This window comes from Sturnira hondurensis, unplaced genomic scaffold (genome assembly GCF_014824575.4).
Source record: "Sturnira hondurensis isolate 20B ecotype Veracruz unplaced genomic scaffold, ASM1482457v3 Scaffold0021214, whole genome shotgun sequence".
NCBI classification, from domain to species: Eukaryota; Metazoa; Chordata; class Mammalia; order Chiroptera; family Phyllostomidae; genus Sturnira; species Sturnira hondurensis.
This window is the reverse complement of record NW_028093845.1, coordinates 11,662,969-11,688,037: the sequence shown is the minus strand read 5'-3', so window position 1 is coordinate 11,688,037 and position 25,069 is coordinate 11,662,969. Positions and strand designations below refer to the sequence as shown.

The 25,069-nt window shown below is 38.4% G+C and overlaps 1 protein-coding gene across 4 annotated transcripts in view; it reads right to left on the bottom strand.

Annotated features, from left to right (window-relative positions):
* Positions 1 to 270: 270 nt before the first annotated feature.
* Positions 271 to 25,069, bottom strand: part of SLC9B2 (solute carrier family 9 member B2) — a 52,566-nt gene continuing 27,767 nt past the window's right edge. For all 4 annotated transcript variants that reach the window (XM_037031961.1, XM_037031962.1, XM_037031960.1 and 1 more), the window contains 6 exons: positions 24,718 to 24,893; positions 19,924 to 20,030; positions 15,112 to 15,261; positions 9,908 to 10,016; positions 4,624 to 4,760; positions 271 to 1,345 (listed from right to left, as the gene is read on the bottom strand). In XM_037031961.1, coding sequence (XP_036887856.1) covers positions 1,133 to 1,345; positions 4,624 to 4,760; positions 9,908 to 10,016; positions 15,112 to 15,261; positions 19,924 to 20,030; positions 24,718 to 24,893 — 892 coding nt within the window. In that variant the 3' untranslated portion in view covers positions 271 to 1,132. The remainder of the gene's footprint in view (positions 1,346 to 4,623; positions 4,761 to 9,907; positions 10,017 to 15,111; positions 15,262 to 19,923; positions 20,031 to 24,717; positions 24,894 to 25,069) is intronic.

The window sequence follows — 25,069 nt, the reverse complement described above, 5'->3', positions numbered from 1 at the left end:
CACCCTCGTGTTAGTCTTTCAGCCTTCAGAACTGTGAGAAAATACTCATCTGCTGTTTAAGCTACTCAGTCTATGGTATTTTGTTAGACAGCCTGAGGTGACTAAGTCAGACTAAGCAGACTAAGGTCTGAACTGTTACTTGCCAGGTAGTTTTCTACAGTGGAAGAAGATCCCCTCTCTGATTAGGTCAGTAAGTGTTTATTAAATGCCTACTATCTTCCATGCCCTACGCAAAATGCCGAGGACTCACAGATGACCAAGACAGTGCTCCCGCCTGTAACTGGCTGATTTAATAGGAGACAAATACGTAAAAACAAATAACAAAAAGGAGTTATGAGTGCTTTGACAGAACTATGTATAGGGTACATACACTCCTCTTTCAGGGACCTGAATGTAAGAGCAACTGATTACATCTGTGGTTGGGGTTGAGTAAATTTGGTTGGCCTGATTGATGCTCTGAATTAGGTTAACATCTAGATTCCAGATAGTTGCAAGAGGAAGAGCTAATGAAGATACTTTGTGCACTTTTACATTTTGGCGGGACCAATCAGACACAATAAGAGGAATAGAAACGGAGGTGAGGCATATTAGCAGTGAAAGTGAGTGTAGAAACCAATGAAGCACTGGATTACGGTATTTAAAAACAAATGAACAAACAAACAAACCAACAAACACAGAGGAGCCAAAAAAAGAGGAGCCAACTCAACACATGAGAGGCTAGGCGACCATGAATCATGAAGCTGTGACAGTAACAGTTAAATCAGAGAAAGCTGTTGGCTAGCAGAACAGGATTCTGAACCTAGTCTTTTTCATGTGCTTTTAAAATTGTGATAGTACCTTAAAGTGTGTGTGTCCCTATGCAAATTAAGATGTATGACAAAGGGGTGTTTGAAAAAAAAAGAAGGTAGAGCAGTCAGGTTGAAGATGCAGAACATCACCTCCCACATATAAAGGATAATGGCTAAAAATGCTGTTTAAAGAAATAGCCACACTCCTGGTTTTATTACATTTTAAGACTGAACATTACATATTTCACTATCCATTTTGATAAAAGTAGTCTCTGCTAGTTGCGAAAAGTAGCCGTTGTTAGCAGTTTTGTAGTCATTATATTCAGCATTCTTTCTTTTCACCTCTAAAGTCGCACAGAAATCTCCCCTTCAACTTCATTGTGATATTCAGCTTTCTGGAGAAGCCTGAAGCCAAGCAAACCAATCAGTAGACTTCCAATTGGGGCCGTGATGAGGATGCCTAGAAATGCCACTGTCAACACATCCATTCCATATTCTTCTAACTGTTTGTCTCCATGTGATCTTGCTGTGTCCAAAGCAATAGATCCTATTGCAGCCTATAGGAGTTTAAAGGTAAATTTGGAAACATGATACAATAAGCACATAGCTATAAGGTGAATTATTTTTAAACAAATTGCTTATTCTTTTCTCAATTAAGAAAGTTCTATTAGTCTTCTTTCAAAGTATACTGAAGTTGGTTCTGATTGTTTGGAAACTGTCCCTGCCCTTCCATGGGGAAAAATGATGATTTCATGTGTACCTATTTGCATAAGATAAGGGCACAAAAATATCAGGCAAATATATTTCAAAACACACACTCATGATATTAATTAACTACAACATGATTCCATATACTAAATTTCTCCTGAATAAAGATGGAAGTTACCAGTCATCTCATTCTTCCATGTTTAAGAAATTGGACTTAAGAAAGAACAAGATGAACCCTGGCCGGTGTGGCTCAGTTGGTTGGAACATCATCCTATGCATCGAAGGTTTGCTGCTTTGATTCCTGGTCATTGCATGTGCCCTGGCTGCAGGTTTAGTTCATGGTCAGGAGCGTCTGAAAGGCACCGATCACTCAGTCTATGGTATTTTGTTAGACAGCCTGAGGTTTCTCTCTCCCACATTAATGCTTCTCTCCTTTTTTTCTCCCTCCCTCCCCCTCTCTCTAAAAATAAATAAATAAAATCTTAAAAAAAGAGAAAAACAAGATGAGAAATGCAGTGATACTTACTGGAAAAGGATGTACTTTAAAATTAAAAAAAAGAAAATATATTGCTAATTTTTAAACATCATGGAACCTGAAAGTGGTAAGAACCTTCAAAACCTGAAGTTAAAACAAAACAAACAAGCAAGCAATATAGAACCAAAGACACTGAAATAGAGAACAGGCTGATGGTGACCAGAGGGGAGAGGGGAGGGAATTTCAGGGAAAAAGGGGAAGGATTTACAAGAACTAGTATAAAGGTCACATGGACAACAACTAAGGGGGGTGGAAATGGGAGGAAGGTGGGGAGCACTGGGGGAGGGTGGGCTGGGATGGGAGTAAAAGACAAAAAGCTGTACTTGAACAACACTTAAATAAATTTTTAAAAACCCCTGAAGTTAATCTCAGTAAGTATTTGGTTTACTCTTTGCCTCAGGAGTTGGTGAAATATTTCATTTAAAGTTTACCTACTGGGAAATCTTATGAAAATGCTCATATTCTTTTAGAGGAAAAATACAATATTAGCACACATGGGAAGACAACATATTAGTCGCTTTGGTTCTTCTCTTATTCCACCGAACACACGAGCCTCTGGGACAGTGAAACAGAGGAGCAGATCAGTATGCACGTGCTGACTGAGCATAGTGGCCGCCCCACCCACTCTGGAATGGCCCTGGAGGACTGCTGGTGGGGAAGGAGAAAGCTGTCTAATTTCGTTGCTGCGCTTAGGCTTCTTTGTTATTGTAGGTTACCTGGTACCTTAACTAACTGAACATTTCACAAATTCTTGGCAGGAATTGTACATATTATCAAATATATTTGACCCTTAAACACCATGGGTTGGAACTGTGAAGGTCCACTTATATGTGATTTTGTTTGCAATAGATACACAGTAGACCCTTCCTATCTCTAGGTTTTGCTGCTGTGGATTCAGCCAACAGGAGAGTGAAAACAGCATTTTCCAACTGTGACTGGGAATCTGTGTGTGCAGAGGGCTGAATGTATGCACTGTTCCACACCACTTCATAGAAGGGCCTTGAGAATCCTCAGATTTGGGTATCCACAGGTGGGTCCTGGAACCAATCCCCCACTGATACAGAGGGATGCTCGAGTTTGGGGGCGGTCTAAAGTTGTATACAGATTTTCAACTGTGTGCAGGTCAGCATCCCTAACTCCTGCAGTGTTCATGGGTCAGTTGTATATTTCTCTTTTCGTTCTCTGTTTGGTATGTGTGTGTGTATATTTGGGAATTTGTATGTATGCTGAGTTCTGATTTTAAGAGTATTTTTATAGTATCACAGAAAGAAAAATGTTTGAAAACAACTAATATAGAAAAATATATAAGAAGTCTTGTTTCTTGTACTGTGACAAAAGGAGAAAGAAGAAAAATTCTATGCAATACTTGTTTCACAGAACATACATTCTTCGATACATTCTCCATAATTTGTCTTTATTTTAAAATTTGCTTTGAAATAGGAAGGTGCCATCTTTCAAATTTTAATGTTTAGAAATAAATCTTTCATATAAAATCTACTACAGCAATGCTTTTAACATTTCAAAGGTACTAGAATAATTCTTTTAATATTCACCTACTAAAGTTACCAGACGTAGTACAGAAGCTGAAGATACTGTGAGGGAGAAATTCTTCCCCCTGTTGTACTCTATTAACCTCACAGTATTCTTAGTCACTGTGTCTCAGGCATCTTTGAAAGTGTGATGGAAAAAAAAACCTTCTTGGAAATAATGTTCAAGCCCACAGCCACACAGAATCTGGCATATAGTTACAGAGCATATACATCCACCAAAGCTTCTTAAATTAAGAACATTTGATTTTCACTTCATGAAATTCGCATATTTAAATAATTGCAATACAATCAGGGATGGAAGAGTTAAACCTAATTTGCTATAATTACTGTAGAAAGTATGGAATATAATCAGGAATATATTACAATGGCAACAAATCACACTCTAAACAGTACTAATTTAATGAGCAATTATGGGCATTCTACCAAATTTATGGTCAGTAATTTCAAGCACCTATCAGTTAGTGCCTTGTTCATTACAGTGCACAAATTCTGGGTTACATGGTAAGAACTGTGAATGACAGTTCAGCTAGTTTGAAAAATTTAATATCAACTAATGATGTAGGAAATCAGTAATGCATTTTCTGAATTGTCAATAAATGTTTATACTTCTTAATATAAAGACTGTGATCAAGCATAACTAATCATGAATCATATTGACACTGAAGTGTTTCTAAATACTAAGATGAGCCACACTGTTTGCTTCTCTCTCTTCTTGGAAGATAATGAGGTGAGGGATTTAGAGAGCTCTGACTGATAATTCAAACTTTTTCCTCCTCCTGCTACTGATTCGCAGTAGTGTAGAGACTTACTGGTATTTTGGATGTACCTTGGCGATCTAAATACATTTAAATGAGCTGTCATATTTGACGAATCAATATACCAAAAACAAAACTTTTAAAGAGTAGATTAGTACAAACTCTTTTCACAGATCAAACTTCAATAACTTATTTTCACCAAATTTGAATAAGCCCTCTTATTCAAAGTTTCAAGGTAACAAATAGAAATAGGAGTTAAAAGGCTGAGGCATCTTGTCCATCATTACCTGGACTGTGGCCTTCGGAAGCCATGCGAAAGAGATGAAGATCTTTTCCTTTATGTTAAAACCAGCAAAACACACCATCAGAAATGTAGTCAAAATTCGTATCAAAACTGCAATGCCCAGGGTGGCAACACAAAGGCCTGTTAAGAAAAACTCATTTTTTAGACATAATAAAATACTGAGGGAAAAATTGAATCTCATAGTTATTGACTCAAAATACTATCAACAGAAATAATCTAAATCTATTAAAAATTTTAAAAGCTAAAAATGGTTAGGCATAATTTGTCAAAACATCAATACAGCAATTGGCAAAAGTAGGTTTACAGTTGTGAGTATGTGAAACACATTTTACTGTTTTATTATTTATTAATTATTGGTGTGTTGGGGGAGGGGCACATACACTTTACTGTTGTTTGTAAGCACTTAGAGCAGATGACTAATGAATGTGTTGGTTGGTAAATGTGGTGGTGTATCTCTTAACAACACAGCTTACAAAAGCTTCTTTTTTAAAAAATATATTTTATTGATTATACCATTACAGTTGTTCTATTCCCCCCCTTCAATCCCTTCCACCCGCACCCTCCCTCCCCCACCATTCTCCCCCCCGCCTTAGTTCATAACCACGTGTCTCAAGTTCCTTGGATTCTATATTTCCCTCACTATTCTCGCCCTCCCCCCTATCTATTTTCTATCTACCATCTATGCTATTTTCTGTGCCTTCTCCCCCCTTCTCCCCCTCCCACCCCCCTATTTCTAACCCTCCATGTGTTCTTAATTTCTATGGTTCCACTCCTGATCTAGCTGTCCTCTTGGTTTGCTTTTGTTTTAGGAGTGGTTGTCAACAACTGTGTGTTTGCTGTCCTTTCACTGTTCATATTTTTCATCTTCTTTTTCTTATATAAGTCCCTTTAGCATTTCATATAACAAGGGCTTGGTGATGATGAACTCCTTGAACTTGACCTTATCTGAGAAGCACTTTATCTGTCCTTCCATTCTAAATGAAAGTTTTGCTGGATAAAGCAATCTTGGCTGTAGGTCTTTGGATTTCATGACTTGGAATACTTCTTTCCAGCCCCTTCTTGCCTGGAAGGTCTCTTTTGAGAAATCCGCTGACAGTCTGATGGGTACTCCTTTGTAGGTGACTGTCCCCTTATCCCTTGATGCTTCTAGGATTCTCTCCTTCATTTTGGTCTTGGCTAATGTAATTATGATGTGCCTTAGTGTGTTCCTTCTTGGGTCCAACTTCTTTGGGACTCTCTGAGCTTCCTGGATTTCCTGGAAGTCTATTTCCTTTGCCAGATTGGGGAAGTTCTCCTTTATTATTTGTTCAAATAAGTTTTCCACTCGTGGCTGTTTCTTTCCACCTTCTGGTACCCCTATAAATCCGGATGTTGGAACATTTAAAGATGTCCTGGAGGTTCCTAAGCCTCTCCTCATTTTTTTGAATTCTCATTTCTTCCTTCCTTTCTGGTAGGATGTTTTGTTCTTCCTTCTGGTCCATTCCATTGATTTGAGTCCCAGTTTCCTTTCCATCACTATTGGTTTCCTGTGCATCTCCCTTCATTTCAATTAGTTTAGCCTTCATATGTTCCTCTAATTTGTGACTTTGTTCCTCTAATTTGTGACTATAATCTACAAGTTCTGTGAGCATCCTGATAAATAGTGTCTTGAATTGTGGTTCTGAGAGGCTGGCAATTTCTCTGTCGCTTAGAGTTATTGGCTCTCGGACTTTGAGTTCTTCTTGCGACATCTTTTGGGTTGTTCGTGCCTGTTCCATAGTAGGATCAGAGCCCTAAAGTGTTCACTAGAACAGGGCAACTAAGTCGCTGGGTTGTGACGCTGTATGTGGGAGTGGGGTCAAAGAGGGACTATGGCGTCCTGTCCGCTGCCTGCCGCCATGGCCCTCACTGGTGCCGAAGTTGCTGCCGTCACCGGGCCCATGCGTTTCGGTCCAGTGCACGCGAGTGTGCCACTGCCGTCAGCCCTCGCCCCCTGGGGCCTGCGTGGTCTGTCTCACTGTGCGCGAATATGTGCCCTTGGTCTGCCCTGCACCCCAACTGGTTCCTGTCTGCCTGCGCGCCTGGGTCGGGGGCCCTGTCCTGCCCGACCCTGCTCGCTGCTGGCTCCGCCCCTCTTACCGTCCCCGTTGAACGGTTAGATGTAGTCGGACTTCCGTATAATTCAATTTTCTGTCCTTTGATTGTGTCTTTGTTTCTCCAAACCTTTGTTGTATTCAAACTTGGTTGTGGGAGAAGGCACAGTGTTTCCACCTATGCCTCCATCTTGGCGGAAGTACCACAAAAGCTTCTTACAATGTCATTAAACATTCCTCCTCTACACGTGGTTGGAATTTAGGTCACTTTGCGTTGCAGTGTGGAACTTTGTTACATAAGGTGGCAGATCATTTACCATGCCTTTTTTAAGTTGAATTAATGGGGGTGACACTGGTTAACAAAATTATACAGGTTTCAGGTGCACAGTTCATTAATATCTATCAATTATTGTATTATTTATTTGCATTACAACTGTAAACCTATTTTGTCAACTCCTGTACTAGGATCAATCAGGCTATTTATTAAAAGAAAGTATTTTCCTTAGAATAAACTGAAAAATTAATTAAACGTTTGAATTTCTACAAAGAAGATTTAAATGTTATTTCTCTTATGCTTTAAAGTGAAAAGCATACTTTTTTCCATGTGTTTATTCAACAAGAATTTATTAAGTGATAACAATGCATAAAAGTATTTGGACTAGGTACTGGGTGTACAAAATACATACAGACTTGACTTCTATAAACTTCAAAGTCAGAGGAAGACTGAAACATAAACAAGTACTTCGTGGACTATAAAGTAAGTGAAGTATAAACATATTGGTAAGAGAGTAAGAGGGAAAAGTCAGTATTTTCATCAAAATGGGTGAGAAATCTTATAGAGTCTAAGACCACAGGTGATATACAAAATAATTACCCGCCAGTATGGAGGCAAGCAGCCAATCAGAACAGAGCTGGCTGGGCACTGACCAATCAAAATAGACACTGTCAGCGAACTGCTGTTATACCACACTGGTGTTTACACTGCCTGCCTGTTAGTTCTGGTTCACATTCACAGTGCTTCACTCAATCCTTTAGAATCCTTTGCTGATAAAGATAAGTTCACCCTGACTTGCAAAATAAGGGATTGTGACAAGGGGTGCTGCAGGCTGCTAGACCTGAGAAACACACAGCCAAGGTGACTGGTAAATAATAGGGTGACTTTTTAAAAAAAAGTAACATTTGTTAGGTGTTTACTCTGTGCCACATTCTGTACTAAGGCTTAAGTGAACTGCTTTACTTAATCTTGACAACTTGTGGGGTAATTGTTCTCATTTTACAGTTGAAAAAACTGAAATTCAGAAAGGCTAAATAACTTTCTCACGGTCAAAAGGCTGTAAAACCCCAGACAGACATTGCCGGGGGATCTATCGTGAACCTGCAATATGTTTTCTTTATAGAAAAGCTATGTGGCTCTATGTTGAAGGGCATTTCTCCCTGGTCGGTAAATTTTCAGAAGTATTCATTGCCTAAAATACCTGATACAAAAGATGATCTCACTCCCAGGAGGGAACATGAAAATATTTAGGAGAGGATGATGAAAAAGTTTCACACACACTGAGTCTGAAATTCTGAAGGACTTACACAAGTGATGATGTCGAGGTAGCAGTGGTATGCAGGGTGGGGCAAAGGCAGGTTTACAGTTGTGAGCATGTACAACACAGAGTTTATTCTTGTATTATTATTTACTAATTGTTGTATTATTTTCCACACAAACAACTGTAGACCTACTTTTGTCCCACCCTGTATACTGATTGAGAGATAAAAATTATAGTAGTTCATAATCAAAGACACTGAGTGTAGATGAGCTCAGAGATGTTATAAAGACAAGTAGCATACAAGCTTTAGAAAAAACTTAGGTACAGAGCAGCATTTAAGCCAATGTATGTGAGTGTAAAGAAGGACTCAGTAAGCTCTGGGAAAGAAAAAGATTCGGAATTCAATGTAGAGAGTGTTTTAAAGGCCTCCCAAATGCTGCTGAGAGCTCACATAAAATGAAGACCAATAGGTATTCAGTGAAGTCAGCAATATAACCTTGGTCGGAGCGGGATTGGTGGTGTCGTAGGGCAGGAGCTGGGCCAAAATGTGTTGAAGAAAAGAATAAGAATAAGTGGAAATGGAAAAAGGATATGATTACTTACCTCTTTGGAAAAGTATGAAAAGAGGAGAGAGGTAGATTAGTAGGTGAGAAGTGAAATGGAGAAATAATTTTTAATTGTGTTAAAATATGCATAAAATTTACCATCTTAACACATTTTTAAGTGTAGAGTTAAGTAGTATTAAGGCAAACATTCACATTTTTGTGCGACTAATCACCAGAATCTTTTCATCTTTCGAAACAAACTCTGTACTCATTAAACAAAAACTCTCCACTTCCCCCTCCCTCGAAGCCCTGGAAACAACCATTTACTCCCCTTCTCCATGAATGTGACTACTCTGGATGTATCAGATAAGGGAAATCGTAACAATGTTTGTCTTTTTGTGACTGGCGAACTTCACTTAGTAGTGTCCTCAAGGCGCATCCATGTTGCAGCATGTATCCGAATGGAAGAATAGTATTTTAAGATAAGAGAGATTAGAGTCTGTTTAAATTCTGAAGAGGGGAAAAGCATGCACGTGACAAGTGTATTTAAAGATGTGTGAGAAGGATCTATGCGTGAGATGCAGAAGGAAGTGACAGGGGATCAGATCCTTGGATGGACGGAGGTGACTGTGATGTGAAGAAAAGGAGGGAATATGGAGAACATAGGGACAAATTAACTTTAAGCACAGTGCTATGACTCAAGAGAGTTTTAATATGATGGCTTTTAATGCATAAACAAATAAAAGAATGAATGAACAAACATTTCTATTCCATGCGTACATATTATGGAACTGATTAGTTATCTTTAAAATTCTGGCCCTTGATCAGAACAAGGGTAGATGAAAACTCTATTCTTGGAAAAAAATATTTTAAGGCCTGTATTTTTTGATAGTAGTAAACTATTAGTTTTCTTTACAAGGAACACTTTTAAAGATATAAAATTTACTGTCTTAGACTGACAAACATTTTCTAACCAACTACTTGAAAAGACAGATCAGAATTAAATTTCTACCTAATGTGAAAGTGGGAACCATTGAACATACACCTTCTAAAGATATTTCAACTGAATCTAGGAAGAGTCGACTTTAGCCAAAGCACTACTTTGATGTTCTTACCTACAGTTTCTGGTCTGAGAGATGCAATGGATACCTCTGCCCCAATCAGTCCGAAGAGAAGGGGCTGAAAGATGTCCCAGGCAACAGAAATAATTTTTTCAACCTCTGCCTAAAAGAAACACACACACACATACAGACACACAGAGATTTTTACTATGTAAAGTTACCAGTTCTGAATCTTACTAATTTGAAATGGGAGTCAATTTGAGCTGAGATAGACTTTATTTCTGTGACTTCTATAAATTAAGAGGTTAGAAGGAGAGAGCAAAGATATTACATAAAGATATTTCTAACAAAGTTATTATATGAGGTGCTTTAGTGTGGTTTGCAAATGGATCTTAATTATAAAGTCTTATAATCTTAGGAGAACTACTTCCAAATACATATTTATGTGTATGTTTACACACTGTAACACTTAATTTCATAGCTTAAAATGTTATGCTCATTTTAATTTAACAGTATGCTTCACAGAGCTTATAATATTAGTACACATATCCAGATATGCACCTCGTTATTGCTGTATAGGTATCTATGGTGTGGAAGTACCACATATATTCAATCATTGCTCTACTGATGGACCTTTAAGTTGTTTCTAATTTCATTTTATCTTTATAAAAATACTGTTTAATGTCAATTCAAATTATGTCCAAAAATCAAATTCAGGAATAGTAAAGTGCTGCTCCAGTTATTCATTCATTGCTCCATGGCTTCTTTCACTATTGCTCTGAAGAAAACGGAGCCCGGCTCCTTTCCTTTCTCCTTTGCTAGCTAGCACCATATTAAATCTTGTCAGTAGAGGGCGCAGAAGAGATATCGCCAGAGGAAGATGCTTTTCCTGGTTTCAGTGGGTCCTCCAGCTGAGTCCTACAGTGCCAGGCTTCTGCAACCCAAGTGGCTTCTCCAGTGCCAGGTTCCTACCTGGTGGCCCGCAGCTTCCCCCAGCCTACTACTGGGGTGGTTTCATGGCCTACTCCCTTGGCAATATACTACCCCGTGTACCCTAGACAATGGATTTCTTGGAAATTTGGAGGGTGGACTTCCAGCAAATTCTGCAGGCAGGGTACCATGGTGACTCTTCTGCCACCCAGTGAACTGAAGTTCTAAACAAGGTCTGAATTCTCAGCTCCTGGGCCAGGAGTAGGTGGAGTGGGTGGTGGAAGGGGGTGCTCTATGGAGCCCTAGTGGTTTACAGCTGCTATTCCTGTATTCTTTAGAGGTCTCTTTACATCTTGTAAAATAATATCTAGTTAATAATAAACTTTCCACATTCCAGTTTCTATGTGATTTCTTTGTCCTGATAAGACCTGAAGTACTAACTTTATAACACATAATGCAAAAACCCTTGGAAAATACTGATGCAATGGACTATAGTATAACCAAAATATCTGTGGCCAAAAAAAGGTGATAAACAAGGAGAAATATCTGTACTAAGTATAGCAGAATAAGGAGCAATATCCAGTCAACAAGAAAAAGACATAGATTTGAAAATGCACAGTGCCCATGCAGAAGTATTTCACAGAAGAAACAAGCAGTCTCCCCAAAATGTTAAAACTGAGTAATCAGAGAAACAGAAATTAAAATGATATGCCATGTTTTTATGGGGGGCAATCACATTGGAAAATATACTGAGAAGTTTTAATAATGTCAAGTACTTCTAATACTTTTTAAAAAATTAACTAATTGGTAGGAGAGCAAATTGATAATGCTTTTTTGGGGATGCAATTTATCAACAGCTATTACTGTGTTAAAGAATTTACATTTAACAGATTTTTTCAATCAACTAATAAGAATCTATATTTTGGGTGACATTTTTATACTTCTAATTACACATCCTCAAGGATCTGCACTTCCATATATATAGAATTAAACAGTTTGACAAAGGAAGACTAGACAGTTTCTCTATTTTCTTTGTTTTATTACCTGATATTTTACTAGGTTAAGTATTCTATTTCCCCTTGGCTTCCACATAAAGACATAACATATGTGAGGAGGTTGGTTGGTTTATTTATATAGTAATATTCCTATGTCATGCAAAAAATTGTGTTTTCACATCAGAAGGAATCAGGTAATGACTTAGGTTCAAATCCTGCTCCCCCTTAACCATAAGCCACTTCATCGCCCTCATCTCCAAAACGAGAGGTTTGTATTAGGTAACATACAATATCCTTCATCATTTAATGACAATGACTAGTTCTGCTAATGTATTTTCTTGTGGCTTTTTTATAACTTCAAAACTAAGGTGAATTTGTTTATAAAGAAAATAGACCAACTGAATAGGTTAAGCATAAAGAAGGTGAGTCTAGAGGGATGAACACTGTGTTGCCCATGGAGAGGTAAGGCCACTTTACACATTGGTGTGCACCACTGGTCAGAATCTTTGAACATATAAATCTTTTCCAAAGGTGGACAAAAGGAGAAAAGAGAAATGGAGTTAAATATCTCTTCATGAGTTAAATATCTACTTAAGCTGATCCTTTTTTTCTTAGACTATTTCAAGATTCAGGAGATCCAAATTATATCAGGAAAAGAAAATCCCCCGGCTACAAAGGTCATCAGAGAAAGCACTGGGTTTGAAAATAGATGGAAAAAAACCGCGAAAGAGCCTTTAAAAGGATGAGTGCATCTGAATGCAACAAATGGCAAGATTAAGGATTATATGGAAAACCAAGCATAAAAGTATGAAATGATGTCATAAAACTACAGACATAAACAAAATTTTATAAAACATTTTAGCTGTTCAAAAATAGAACACAATAATATTGCTGTAACATTGTTAAGTTTATAAATGTTTCATTTCGATTTTCCCACATAGTAGTCACAACAATTCTTTAGAGGTTTTCTTCATTTTATAGTTAGGAAAACTGAGTATCAAAGAACTTAAGTGACTTTTGGGGGATTTACATCTAGAAAGTAGTAGAACTGGGATTGGAATCCCAATCTCTATATTTAAAATTTCATGCTCTTTTTACTATGTTGTGCTACTCTGGAAATAGGTATAAAATAATATGGGCTATTATTTACTGAGTGCATTCTATGAGTAAGCACTTTGCATTACATAGATTATTTATTTCACTTAACCCTCCACTCTAGAAGTTGCTGCTATTATCTCCCCTATGTCCCCCCACACTTTAGAGATATGGAAGTTGAAGTCTGAGAAGTTACACACTTATATGTGATAGTACAGCTACAAAATTGTACAGCTGAGGCTAGCCCAAGCAGTCAGAGCTCTTGACCCTGTGCTACACTACAGACCAAGGGAGAAACGTCCAAAACCTGGACTCATTGACCTGGTGCCTCCAGAAGTAGGAACTTCCCTGAGCACTAAAATACAAAAGATACACACAATGCCTGCCACATAACTGATTCAATGAAGATTTGTTTTCTTTAGGGAACCATTTTGATAAACAGATGCTCCTCGATTTATGACAGGATTATGTCCCGACAGCCCATCAAAGGGGAAAATTCATTTAATACACCTAACTGCCAAATATTGAGGCTTGGCCTCGCCTGGCTTAAATGTGCTCAGGACACGTATGTTAGCCTACAATTAACTAATCAGCGTTTGTTTCTTTTCAAGAGTAATTGTCTTCTTGTTCTCACCAGAAGCAGGAGGCACAGATGGGCGTCTCGTACATGTGATGGGACACAAAAACGGGACACACAGCATCCACACAATGCTGGCAACACGGCAGCATGGACTGTTTGCTCTCCTGATTGTGTGGCTGACTGGGAGCTGAGGCTCGCTGCCTCTGCCCAGCATCCTGAGAAGTATCTGGTATCCCTAACCCGAGAAAAGATCAAAATTCAAAATTCCAAGCAGAGTTTCTACTGAATGTGTATTGCTTCAGCAGCATCATCAAGCTGAAAATTTTTAAGTCAAACCACTCTGCATCAGGGCCCCTCTGTCCCCAGAACGTGCGCTCTCACCCTGGCTCTGCCGCTCCCCGGCCCTGCGACCTTGGGCAATCTGTCCGATATCTCTAAGCCTCTTGTCCTCGTCTGTATAGCAGGTCAAATATACATTTATCAAGGTTATTGCAAACAATAAATGAGATAACTTATATAAGATGTTAAAGATATTTTTCATAAAAAAATGTATTGAGGAAAGGTCCTAAGAGTTTGCTAGACCTCACCACATGAACATATAAGATATTTGTGCGTAAAAAATGAATAATATAAAAAGGCATGAATGGCTAATATCATATATATGTGTATGTGTCTGTCTGTATCTTACAGATCAATAATCAATGCATTAAACTTCAGAAGAAAATGGACAAAAGACAGACAAAAAATGAAAAATACAAGTAGCTAAATATATTAAAAATATTAAATTTTGCTGCTAATCAAAGAAACAGAAATCAAGATATGACTTTTTACCTATCAGTATGGTACAGCCTTTTAAAAGGGAAAACTGATACTCTCAGACTAATAGTCAATAATATTGTAATAACTCTGCATGTTGCCAGGTGTGTACAGGAAGTAATGAGGGGAGCACTTTGTAAAATATTGATAGGATTACCTAACCACTATGCCATACACCTGAAACTAATACAAAATAATATTGAATGTAAAATGCAATTGAAAAATAAAATTAAAAATAATCGCTGTGAATCCTCTTTCATAGGGCAATGCTATTCCTAGAAATTTATCCTATAGATAAACTCAAGGATATGCTATACTTTGTTGATTTTGTTTACGTTGAAAACGTATGATATACGTTTTCTCACATTTAAACATCTCTGAAATTATGAAGTCATGTCATAATTGACAACATTCTTTTTCTTTCTTCTTAGATTTGATAGTACTTAGGGTTTATGACACCTGGTGTATATAAGGATATTTTATTGAAGCATCTTTTGTTCAGAAGAAAATGGCGAACAATCTAAATATGTGTGAGTAGGAGACTGGTTTAATAAAGTAGAGTATAGCCATAAAACCCAATACTCTGCAGCCCTTACGAAAAATAAGGAAGGCATCAGGGAACTATGACTATGATATATTTTAAGTGAAGACATCAAGTGAAAGATCGGTATGTAAGTGGAGAAAAGAAAGTGTGTGTGTGCCTTTGGGCATCCATTTGTATGTGCATAGAAAATAGCTTTATGATAAAATAATTGTATGAATCTGATGTTAAGAAAGCACCTGAAAGAAAAATTAATCTAATCGGAAATGGAGTTATGAGAAGGCCTTAAAATGAAACTCACTTTTTGGCTGGCCCACCCCAGGCCTGCGAGAAAAGCCAGGACCAACGTGCAGAGTCCTCCGGATCCGGGGAAGCCGAAGTACACGCTGCTGAACACCGCGAACACGGACAGCCCCCAAACGAGGAAGGCTCGCTTCCACACGAGCTTGTCCTTGAGGAGAGAAGAAGTTTAATCACCTCACTTATTTCATATAATGGACCTCTAACTACTGCTGTTTCCATCTTCGAGCCTTAGTGGAAAGTCAAAATGTCTGTACCTGCACACATACATGCACGGCACAACATTCACCGTCCTTTACTTAGCAGACGTAGAAATAACACATGTGCAGGCACAGCTTCCTCTTTCGGGAATAAGAGTTAGCTTCCTCCGCAGTTATCAATGCAGAATTTTACAGGGCTGATGGAACAGTAGAAAAAAGCACTATGGGCTTTGGAGCCAGACAGGCCAGGGTTAAAATTCCAGCTCTTTCACCATCATTGGTGTATGTGTGACATATTCCCACGCCTCTCCAGGCTTCATTTCCTCCTCCCTGAAAGCTGTTATATCACGGACTTTTGTAAAGGATAAAGATACGCCATCTGTTAGTTTTAGGCTGTTTATTCTTTAATGTTATGCACTTTGGGTTTTCTTTCTAAATCCTTACATACCAAGAATCTTTAAGAGGCTATTGACTGAGTAGTTTTTTGTTGCTGAGTTTTATTTTTATTTATTTATGTTGTTGATTTTTAATGTCTTAAGAAATGTGTACTTCTTTCCCTCCACTTTTCAATGTCCTGCCTTTAAAAATTCTTGATAACTTTAGAAGACAGGCACGTCTTTAAGAATGCTTGAGTTAAAGGCAGGCAGGATCTGAAGGGGAAATAACTGAGTTCATTTCTGGCTCCACTGCATTCTAGTTATGTGACCTTGTTCAAGTTACTTCCCCCTAAGTTTTCATTTCCTTATCAGTAAAATGATTGTATGAATAGTACTCTCATCATGAGTTACTGTGTGGGTTCTACTGGATCAGTGCTTCCCAACAGGAGGAAATTTCTGTATCTACACTGTCTGTTATAGCCACATGTAGCCAGTGGCTGCCCTAATAAACAGAGTGGCGCTTTCTTGAACTAACCATATCACTTTACACACATTTTTCTCTTCATTTTGTTGTGTAGTCAGAAAGACCTTGTCACTTTCTTTTATGCATTCAAAAAATTTACAGTATTTTTCACAATTTTCTTTTATAAGACAATTTTACCTCAAGTTTTATGGAGGACAATGAAAATTCAAATCAACAAACTGGTAATGGATATATTAATTTTCTTAAAGTTCTACTTAAGTTTCTTTTCTTAAAGTATATTTTATTGATTATAGTTGTCCCATTTTTTCTCCCCTTTATCCCCTTCAGCCCTGTGTACCTCCCACCAGCATTCCCCCACCATAGTTTATGTCCATGGGTCATACATATAAGTTCTTTGGCTTTTCCATTTCCCACATTATTCTTAGCCTCCCCACCTTATTTTGTACCTACTATTTATGCTTCTTATTCCCTGTACCTATTGCCCCATTCTTCCTCCTCCTCCTCCCCACTGATAACCTGCCATGTGATCTCCATTTCTGTGATTCTGTTCCTGTTCTAGTTGTTTAGTTTGTTTTCACTTTCATTTTTTAGGTTGTTTGTTGTCATTTTAATAGTTTTGATCTTCTTCTGTTTCTTCTAAATAAGTCCATTTAACATTTTATATAATAAAAGCTTGGTAATAAAACCTTGGTAAAAGGTCAGGTTAACTCCTTTAACTTGACCTTATCTAGGAAGCACTTTATCTGCGCTTCCATTTTAGATGATAGTTTTGATGGATAGAGTAATCTTGGATGTAGATCCTTGACTTTCATGACTTTGAATACTTTTTTTTTCCAGCTTCTTCATGCCTGCAAGGTTTCTTTTGGGAAATCAGTTATGGGAACTCCTTTGTAGTTAACTCTCTCCTTTTCTCTTGCTGCTTTTAAGATTCTCTCCTTTTCTTTAATCTTGGGTAATGTAATTATGATTTGCCTTGGGTCCAATTTCTTTGGGACTCTGACCTTCCTGGACTTTCTGGAAGTCTATTTCCTTTGCCAGACTGGGGAAGTTCTCCTTCATTATTTGCTCAAATAAGTTTTCAATTTCTTGCTGTTCCTCTTCTCCTTCTCACATCCCAATGATTCAGATGTTGGAACTTTTACAGTTGCTCCAGACTTTCCTAAGCCTCTCATTTTTAAAATATATTTATTTATTTGTCTTTAGAGGGGAAGGAAAGGAGAGAGGGAGAGAAATACCAATGTATGGTTGCCTCTCTTGCGTCCCCTGCTGGGAACTGGCCTGCAACCCAGGCATGTGCCCTGACTGGGAATCGAACCGTGGTTGTTTGGTTCCCAGGCCCGCGCTCAATCCACTGAGCTACACCAGCCAGGGCTCCTCATTTTTTGAAGTTGTTTCTTCATTCTGTTCTGGGTGAATGCTTATTTCTTCCTTCTGCTTTAAATAATTTATTTGATTCTCAGTTTTCTTCCCTTCATTGTTGGTTCCCTGTATATTTTTCTTTATTTCACTTTGCATCGCCTTCACTTTTTCCTCTATTTAGTGGGCATACTCAACCATTTCTGGGAGCATCCTGATTACCAGTGTTTTGAACTCTACATCTGATGGATTAGCTGTCTCTTTCATCACTTAGTTCTTCTACTGGAGCTTGGATCTGTTCTTTCATTTGGGCCATATTTCTTTGTCTTGTAACACCTGTTATGTTGTAAGGGGCAGAGCCTTAGGTATTCACCAGGGCAGGTGCAACCCCTGTCTCTGCATTGTGGTGTAGTATGTGGGGGAGGGGTCAGAAAGGGAACAGCTACTTGCTGGGTTCTTGGCTGGCTTTCAGTCACTTCCCCTGCTTCCCACAAGCAAACCGGGCCCTTAAGGTGTTGGTTCCATGGTAAGTGGTTTGTGTATGTTCTAGGACACTGTGGTTCTCTCCCATGAACTCTCCTGTGAGCCTGGGAGTTTCTCTCACCACTGCAACCCCTCCGCACAGTTTTTTACCACCAGAGGTTTTGAGGCTTTCTTTTCTCACCCTGGAACCTGAGGCTGTGCCATCTGTCTTGCTCCTGGGTTGTTTGTCCTGGTTTATCCACATGCAAATGTGGAACCGCCAGCTACCAGCTGTCACCTCGCCTACCCAGTCTTCCAGCTGTTACCTTGCTGTGCATCCTGTCCAACCTGGCTGCCTGTCTCCTCCCCTCCTACCAGTCTGGATGAATGTGTCTTTTTTAACTCCTTGGCTGGTAGACTTCTATACAGTTTGATTTTTCTGGCAATTCTGGTTGTTTTTTGGTTTAAAATTTGTTGTTTTCCTTTTTTTGGTTATGCGAAGAGGCAAAATGTCTATCTTTGTCTCCATCTTGGCCAGAAATCCCTCTACTCAAGTTTCCAATCCATTCACAATGCTCTGAAATCTTCAAAATGACAATTCTTATAGGAAAAAATCTTTATGTTAAGAGAGCATTGTGAACCATAGAGAACTTTGATCTCTGTGGTTAGAAATATTGGACAATATTATAAAAAATATTAAGGTCTATCTGTAGTATTAGATAGTGTTAGAATCTAAGGTATTTTGATACTAAATAAAAGGTGCATGCAGCCATTTTATATCTTGATTCAATTGAGTATTATGTCTCTGATTATTAGTGACACTGAGCATCTTTTCATATGTCTATTGGCCACCTGTATGTTCTCTTTGGAGAAGGGTCTGTTTAGGTCCTTTGCCCATTTTAAATTGGGTTGCTTGGTTATTTGGTGTTGAGTTTTGTAAGTACTTTATAAACTTTGGAGATTAAATCCTTATCAGATGTATCACTGAATATGTTCTCCCATTCTGTGGGTTGTCTTTTTAGTTTGTTGATGTTTTCCTTTGCTGTGCAAATAAAACTTTTTAATTTGATGTAGTCTCATGTGTTTAGTTTTTCTTTTGTTTCCCTAGCCTGGAGAGATATATCTGATAAAAAAAATTTCTATGAGCAATATCGGAGATTTTGCTGCCTATGTTTTCTTCTAGGATTTTTATGATTTCGGGTCTAACATTTAGGTCTTCAATCCATTTTGAATTTATTCTTGTGTGTGATGTATGAAAGTGATCTAGCTTCATTTTTCTGTGCATACCTGTCCAATTTTCCCAACACCATTTATTCAATAAATTATCTTTAGCCCATGGTATATACTTGTTTACTCTGTTGAATATTAATTGACTATAAACGTATGGGTTTATTTCTGGGCTTTCTATTCTGTTCCATTCATCTATGTGCCTGTTTTCATGCCAGTACCAGGCTGTTTTGATTACTAATGCCTTGTAGTACAGTTTGATATTAGGTAGTGTGATTCCTCCAACTTTGTTCTTTCTCAGGATCACTGTTGCTATATGGGGACTTTTGTGATCTCATGTAAATTTTTGAAATATTTGTTCTAGTTCTGCATTACAAATAATTAATAAAAATAAATAGAAATAATAACATAGAATACACTAATTTAAAAACTTGTATATTGTATCATTTTGTAATTGTTATTTGTTTTGCAGAGAAATTTGAAATGTACACAATACAAATTAGAGAAAAAACTTCTAGGATTGAGTTGAAATCTCACACATTTAGTTCTCTTCCTACATCTCATAGGCAGCACTATTAGATAGGCCGTTTGAATATGGGGTGCCACTCTCTAAGTTATGTCCCCAACGCTGGCTTTGAAGGAAGTGCTCCAGAATGTTTTTCCAGCAACAATCAGAGCATAACTTTCCCACGGGTTATTTCTCTTACCTGGTCACTGCTTGGAAAGTACTGAACAAAAAATCCAAGAAGAGATCCTGCTGCCACACCAATTACCACCTCCAAAACTCCTCTGAAGATGTTCAAAGCTGTGGAGCCTTACAAATATATAAAAAAGAAAAACTTCAGACAGAACTCTAAACCCATAAACAGCTGTGCCTTTAAACATCAGCATAAAGCACCAAATTACACTGAAGGAAGAGTTTATAGATATCGCCTGATCTCTCCATTCTTGAACCTATGACTTAAAGTGTCGAAGAGACCCAGCTTATAAGAAAGGTACATATATGTGGGATATATATTTCAAAACAGACATCAGCTATGACTTGTGTACTTTTTTGTATGTCTCCTTCCACAAATATTTACTCAAAGAGCCCGAGAAAACATGAAAGGTAAAATTCATGATTCAAAGATAATTTTTTCTGTTCTACTATATGCAGAGGCTGGATACGTAGACAGATCTAGCCTTTAAATTGCCATTTTTAAGTAATAAATGCACCCTGATTTTGAGGAGCTATGATACGGATAGAATGCAGTAATTTAAGAATTTGGCAATTAAAATCAAAATTCTCTTCTTAGTAAAGTGAGTATACAGGTAAGTCCCTCTAATGTTTATTCTAAAAGTGAATTAAAAAATATTATTTTTGAATAGTCACATGGATGTAAAGTACAGCATAGGGAATACAGTTAGTATTGTAATAACTATGTATGGTACCAGGTGGGTACTTGAAACAACGGGAAGATCACTTTGTACATTATATCACTGACTAACCACTGGGCATACACCTGAAACTAATGCAGTTTCTAGTAAAGTGAATAATGAAAATAATAAAGTAACATTCAATGTCAATGGTAATTTAAAAAAAATAAGCAAATTATTTTTGAAATTGCTCTTAGAAGTCTAGCTTCTTTGAAATATTATAATAAAGAGAGGTAATAAGAACCTGATACTCCACCCAAGCATAAAAACTTTAGAACACTTTAATGAAGAAAATCTTTGTTAGCACATTGTGCAGAAAATTGTATTCAAATTGCTCAACACATAAAGCCTTTTCACACACTATTCTAAGAATAAATGTACTAACAAATTCTTTTTATTGTGATGAAGGATACGGATTATGCCACCTCAAAATATGCTACTTTGGCATAAGGATTACTTTGCGCTGAAGGCACTTGAGGAGAGACAGATACACAAAAAGTTCCCTGCACTCCCTCTGTTTGTTTAAAAGCTGGTTACAAATGTGTAAAGGTGCCCCTACTCTCTGAACCAGGAGGGCCGGAAGTTAACCACTGCGACCACCAGGGACCCTCACAGGCTCAGAGATGGCACTAGAAGAAATCGACAGAGCAGTTTTTGCTAAGACCAGCCCTTATCCACCATTAGTTTTCTCATAGGTTTGCCTTGCCATAATTCGCTGACCTAAACGCTCAAAGTCCTCATCCTTTGGCAACTCTCTACAAAATTATCGTTCTTTGTTAAGATGCCACATAAGCCCAAATTCTAACCACGCCTTCCAGTTCCTCCTCCCTGAGGGCTCGCATTTGAGTGTGGCTCAACACACGTGCTAATAAGCTTTTTTTCTCGTGTTCATCTGTCGTTGGTCAGTCTGATTTACAGAGTCCCAGCAAGGAACCGAAAATGGGTAGAGGTAAACCATTTTTTCTTGCCCTACAGTTTCAATCATCTCTTTTATTTAAAAGTGTAATAACCTTGTAGACATTTTATTTAGTTCAGACAACTCTCTGTTAGGGTATGACTGTCAAAAGTGTGTTATAATAGCATATGTCTTGACCTATTACAGTGAATAATTTGCTATAAATATGTAGAAAGTACTAATTACTTTCAGTTTCTTGTATAGTAAGGTATTTTTGTTTGTTTGTTTGTTTGTTTATTTATTTATTTATTTAAGACTTCTTGGACTCCATCTCTGACATTCTGATTCAGTAAGTCTGGCAGGGCTTGGGATCCACATTTTTAAGAGGTCCCAGATAGTGCCCATCCAAAGGACAAGGGACCACACGTAGGGGAACAGGTAGAGTGAATGTAGCATTGTCCACAAGGAAGGTTTTTTAACCTATCCATGGCCTTCTCCCCCCTTGCCCCACCCCTGACTATGCAAATTGGAGCAAACCCTCGCCACTGCCCTGCCTGCCCCTGCTCTTCCCCTCCCCCATGATTTTAATGCAAACTCCAATGCCCTTGTTAAAAACAAAACCATGGGACCACAATGGTGTCACTAAAGCCCATGATACCAAACCTAGATCTAATACCTGATTTAATTGCAGTGTCAACATGTCTCAGAAATATAATCTTATTCCAACAGTCTTGGATTTCCTGGTCAACATCAAGGAACTATCTTGTCATGTGGACCATCTCTACCTACCACCCCACTAGAAAGAGGAGGCAATCTGCATAATATAAATCTTTATCTTCTTTCCCTGCCTCAAAAGAAAAAAGACAGTCTGGTCGAATAATAACCCTTTCTTTTCTTTTCTCAATGGCTCCTTTGCCTTACCCTTCTTCCTATAACAATCTTCCATTTTTCCTACCCTTACAGCAGGGGTGTGAAACTCACTTTCACCAGTGGCCACATCAGCCTTGCAGTTGCCTTCCAAGAACTGAATATAATTTAGAACTGTATAAATGTAACTACTCCTTAACTGTTAAGGACTTGAAATTACATTTGGCCCTCTGAAGGCAACTGCGAGGCTGATGTGGCCACCGGTGAAAATGAGTTTGACCCCCCCGCCTTAGAGAGCCCTTCTAGTTGCTAAATGGGATGCTTCCCAACTCATGAATCACGTAATAAAGCAAAATAGATCTTCAGGTTTACTTGGTTATGTTTTTCAACACTCTATAGTTGTGTTTTCAGTTCCTAAAGGAACTGAAATAGTCTAAGGTGGGGCCATATATATGTATTTTTTAATCCTCTTACTGTAGGCAATTCTAGTGTGGACAAAAAAGGCCCACATACTAAAATAAACCCTACAAGCTCAGGGGTAGCCTGCATGGTCGGCTTTACAAACTCAGAGGCTGAAAGTAGCCACGTAGGATGGTCCGAGTCACAAAATTTCCTAACTGAAAGCAGGTCACTGTGGGTACTCACACCCTCGCCCTGCAGCTTCATTGGCAGAACCCCTCATTGCTCTACTTTTTTGGGGTCCTCTGCACCCCATCCCTGTGTGCTGTAAATGTTAATTGTTAACTATTTTGGATCCACCAATGTAAAAGAAGTATGTGTCTCTCCATTTTACTCTTTTTTTAAAGATTTTATTTATTTATTTATCTTTAGAGAGGAAGGAGACGGAGAGAAACATCAATGTATGGTTGCCTTTCATGGGTCCCCTGCTGGGAGTTGGCCTGCAGGGAACCAGCCTGCAACCCAGGCATGTGCTCTGACTGGGAATCGAACCGAGATCATGTGGTTCGCAGGCCCGCACTCAATCCATTTTACTCTTTATCCAATCTCAGATATTTTGCCTATTTGGTTTCTCTTGCATCCCTAATCTATCACCAATGAATTTCGTGTAACCTCCCCACCAGACAGTTCCTCCTATGGTTCTAATGCATAAAATAAAGTGTAAAACTGCTATTCTCCAGGGCATTTTCCCAATCTGTTCAATTTTGCTTCCAGACATTGTTGTCAGTTTGGCTCATATAAATACACAAAAATTTTCCGTAGGTTTGGATGTTTCTTACCTCCATACCTGAGTGCATCCAAGGCTGAGAATCATTGTTTTAAAGGTGTAGGCCAAGAAATCAGTGAGAACATAAGTTTGGATAGGTACAATAGAGTTAAGATAAAGGCAACAGAGTAGATTTGATTTAATAGGTAATAGGGAATCCCCACTGGTTCTTGAAAAAGAAAGTAACATTATGAAAGCTATGCTTTGATAAGATTAATTTACTAATGAGACAAGGCAGGAACTGGATGTTAAGGCAACTGGGGCAGTAAGAAGAGGTGAGGTTCTAGGTAACCACTATAAATCGTATGTAACCACAAAATGGTTAAGATAACTACAGGGAACTGTATAGAGAATACATAACCTTCTAAGGTGTTTCTTCTTTATTACTACTTAAAACAAAATATACCCAAATCAGATAATTATCAAGTATTTAAGATCATTTTTTGTAACCATAAAGTATAAAAATGAGAGAACAGAAATAGTCCCTTCCACTCAGACTCTTCCCTGTCATTTTGCAGATGGAAAAACTGACGCAACCTTTGTGTGAGTCTCCAGATTAAACTTTCCTAGATGGCTCCACGCAGAAGCTGCTCTCCTTCTTTTTTTTTTTTTTTAAGATTTTATTTATCTTAGAGGGGAAAGAAAGGGGAGAGAGAGAGAGAGAGAGAGAGAAAGAGAGAAATATCAATGTATGGTTGCCTCTCGTGTGTCCCCCACCAGGAACCCGGAACTGGCCTGCAAGCCAGGTATGTGCCCTGACTGGGAATCGAACCGCGATCGTGTGGTTTGCAGGCCTGCGCTCAATCCACTGAGCTACACCAGCCAGGGCCTGCTCTCCTTCTTTAAACGCTGCTGCTTTGCACTCCCCATTCATTCACTTCCCACTCTACTCGAGCAGGCTGTGTCTAGATGGTGAATGGAGGAAAGGTAGGAACCTACTGGATCCCCCTTAGGTAAGGAACTAACTTGAGTTGCTTGAGTTGCTTTCTCTATTTGAATTTGCCTTAATCAATCATCAAGCAAATATGCCACGTTTATTTCATTATAATCTCTCTCTTGAGCTCAAGAGGACAGCACACTGTGAACTGATCAGTTTACCTGTGGAAAAGGCCATGCCCAAGCACGTGTTGAAGCCAGTGATGGCCAGAATGTCATCAAAGCTGCCAGCAGCCATGAGTAAGGTTGGGATACCTTTTTCAACACCATAGCCTTGTTCCTGCAATAGGAGCATTGAAGGTACCACGACAGCTGGAGAGACAGCACCTAAAACAAAGCTAAGCAGGCAGCACCTTCAACATTTATGATACCATTTTACCCATCATCATCATCATCATCATTATCATTACTAGAATTACAACAACCTCTACTTTTTTAGGGGATACACTTTAGATAGTCTTTCAAGTGGCAGTGATGCCTCAAAAGAGAAACACATTCACATATACAAGTTCTA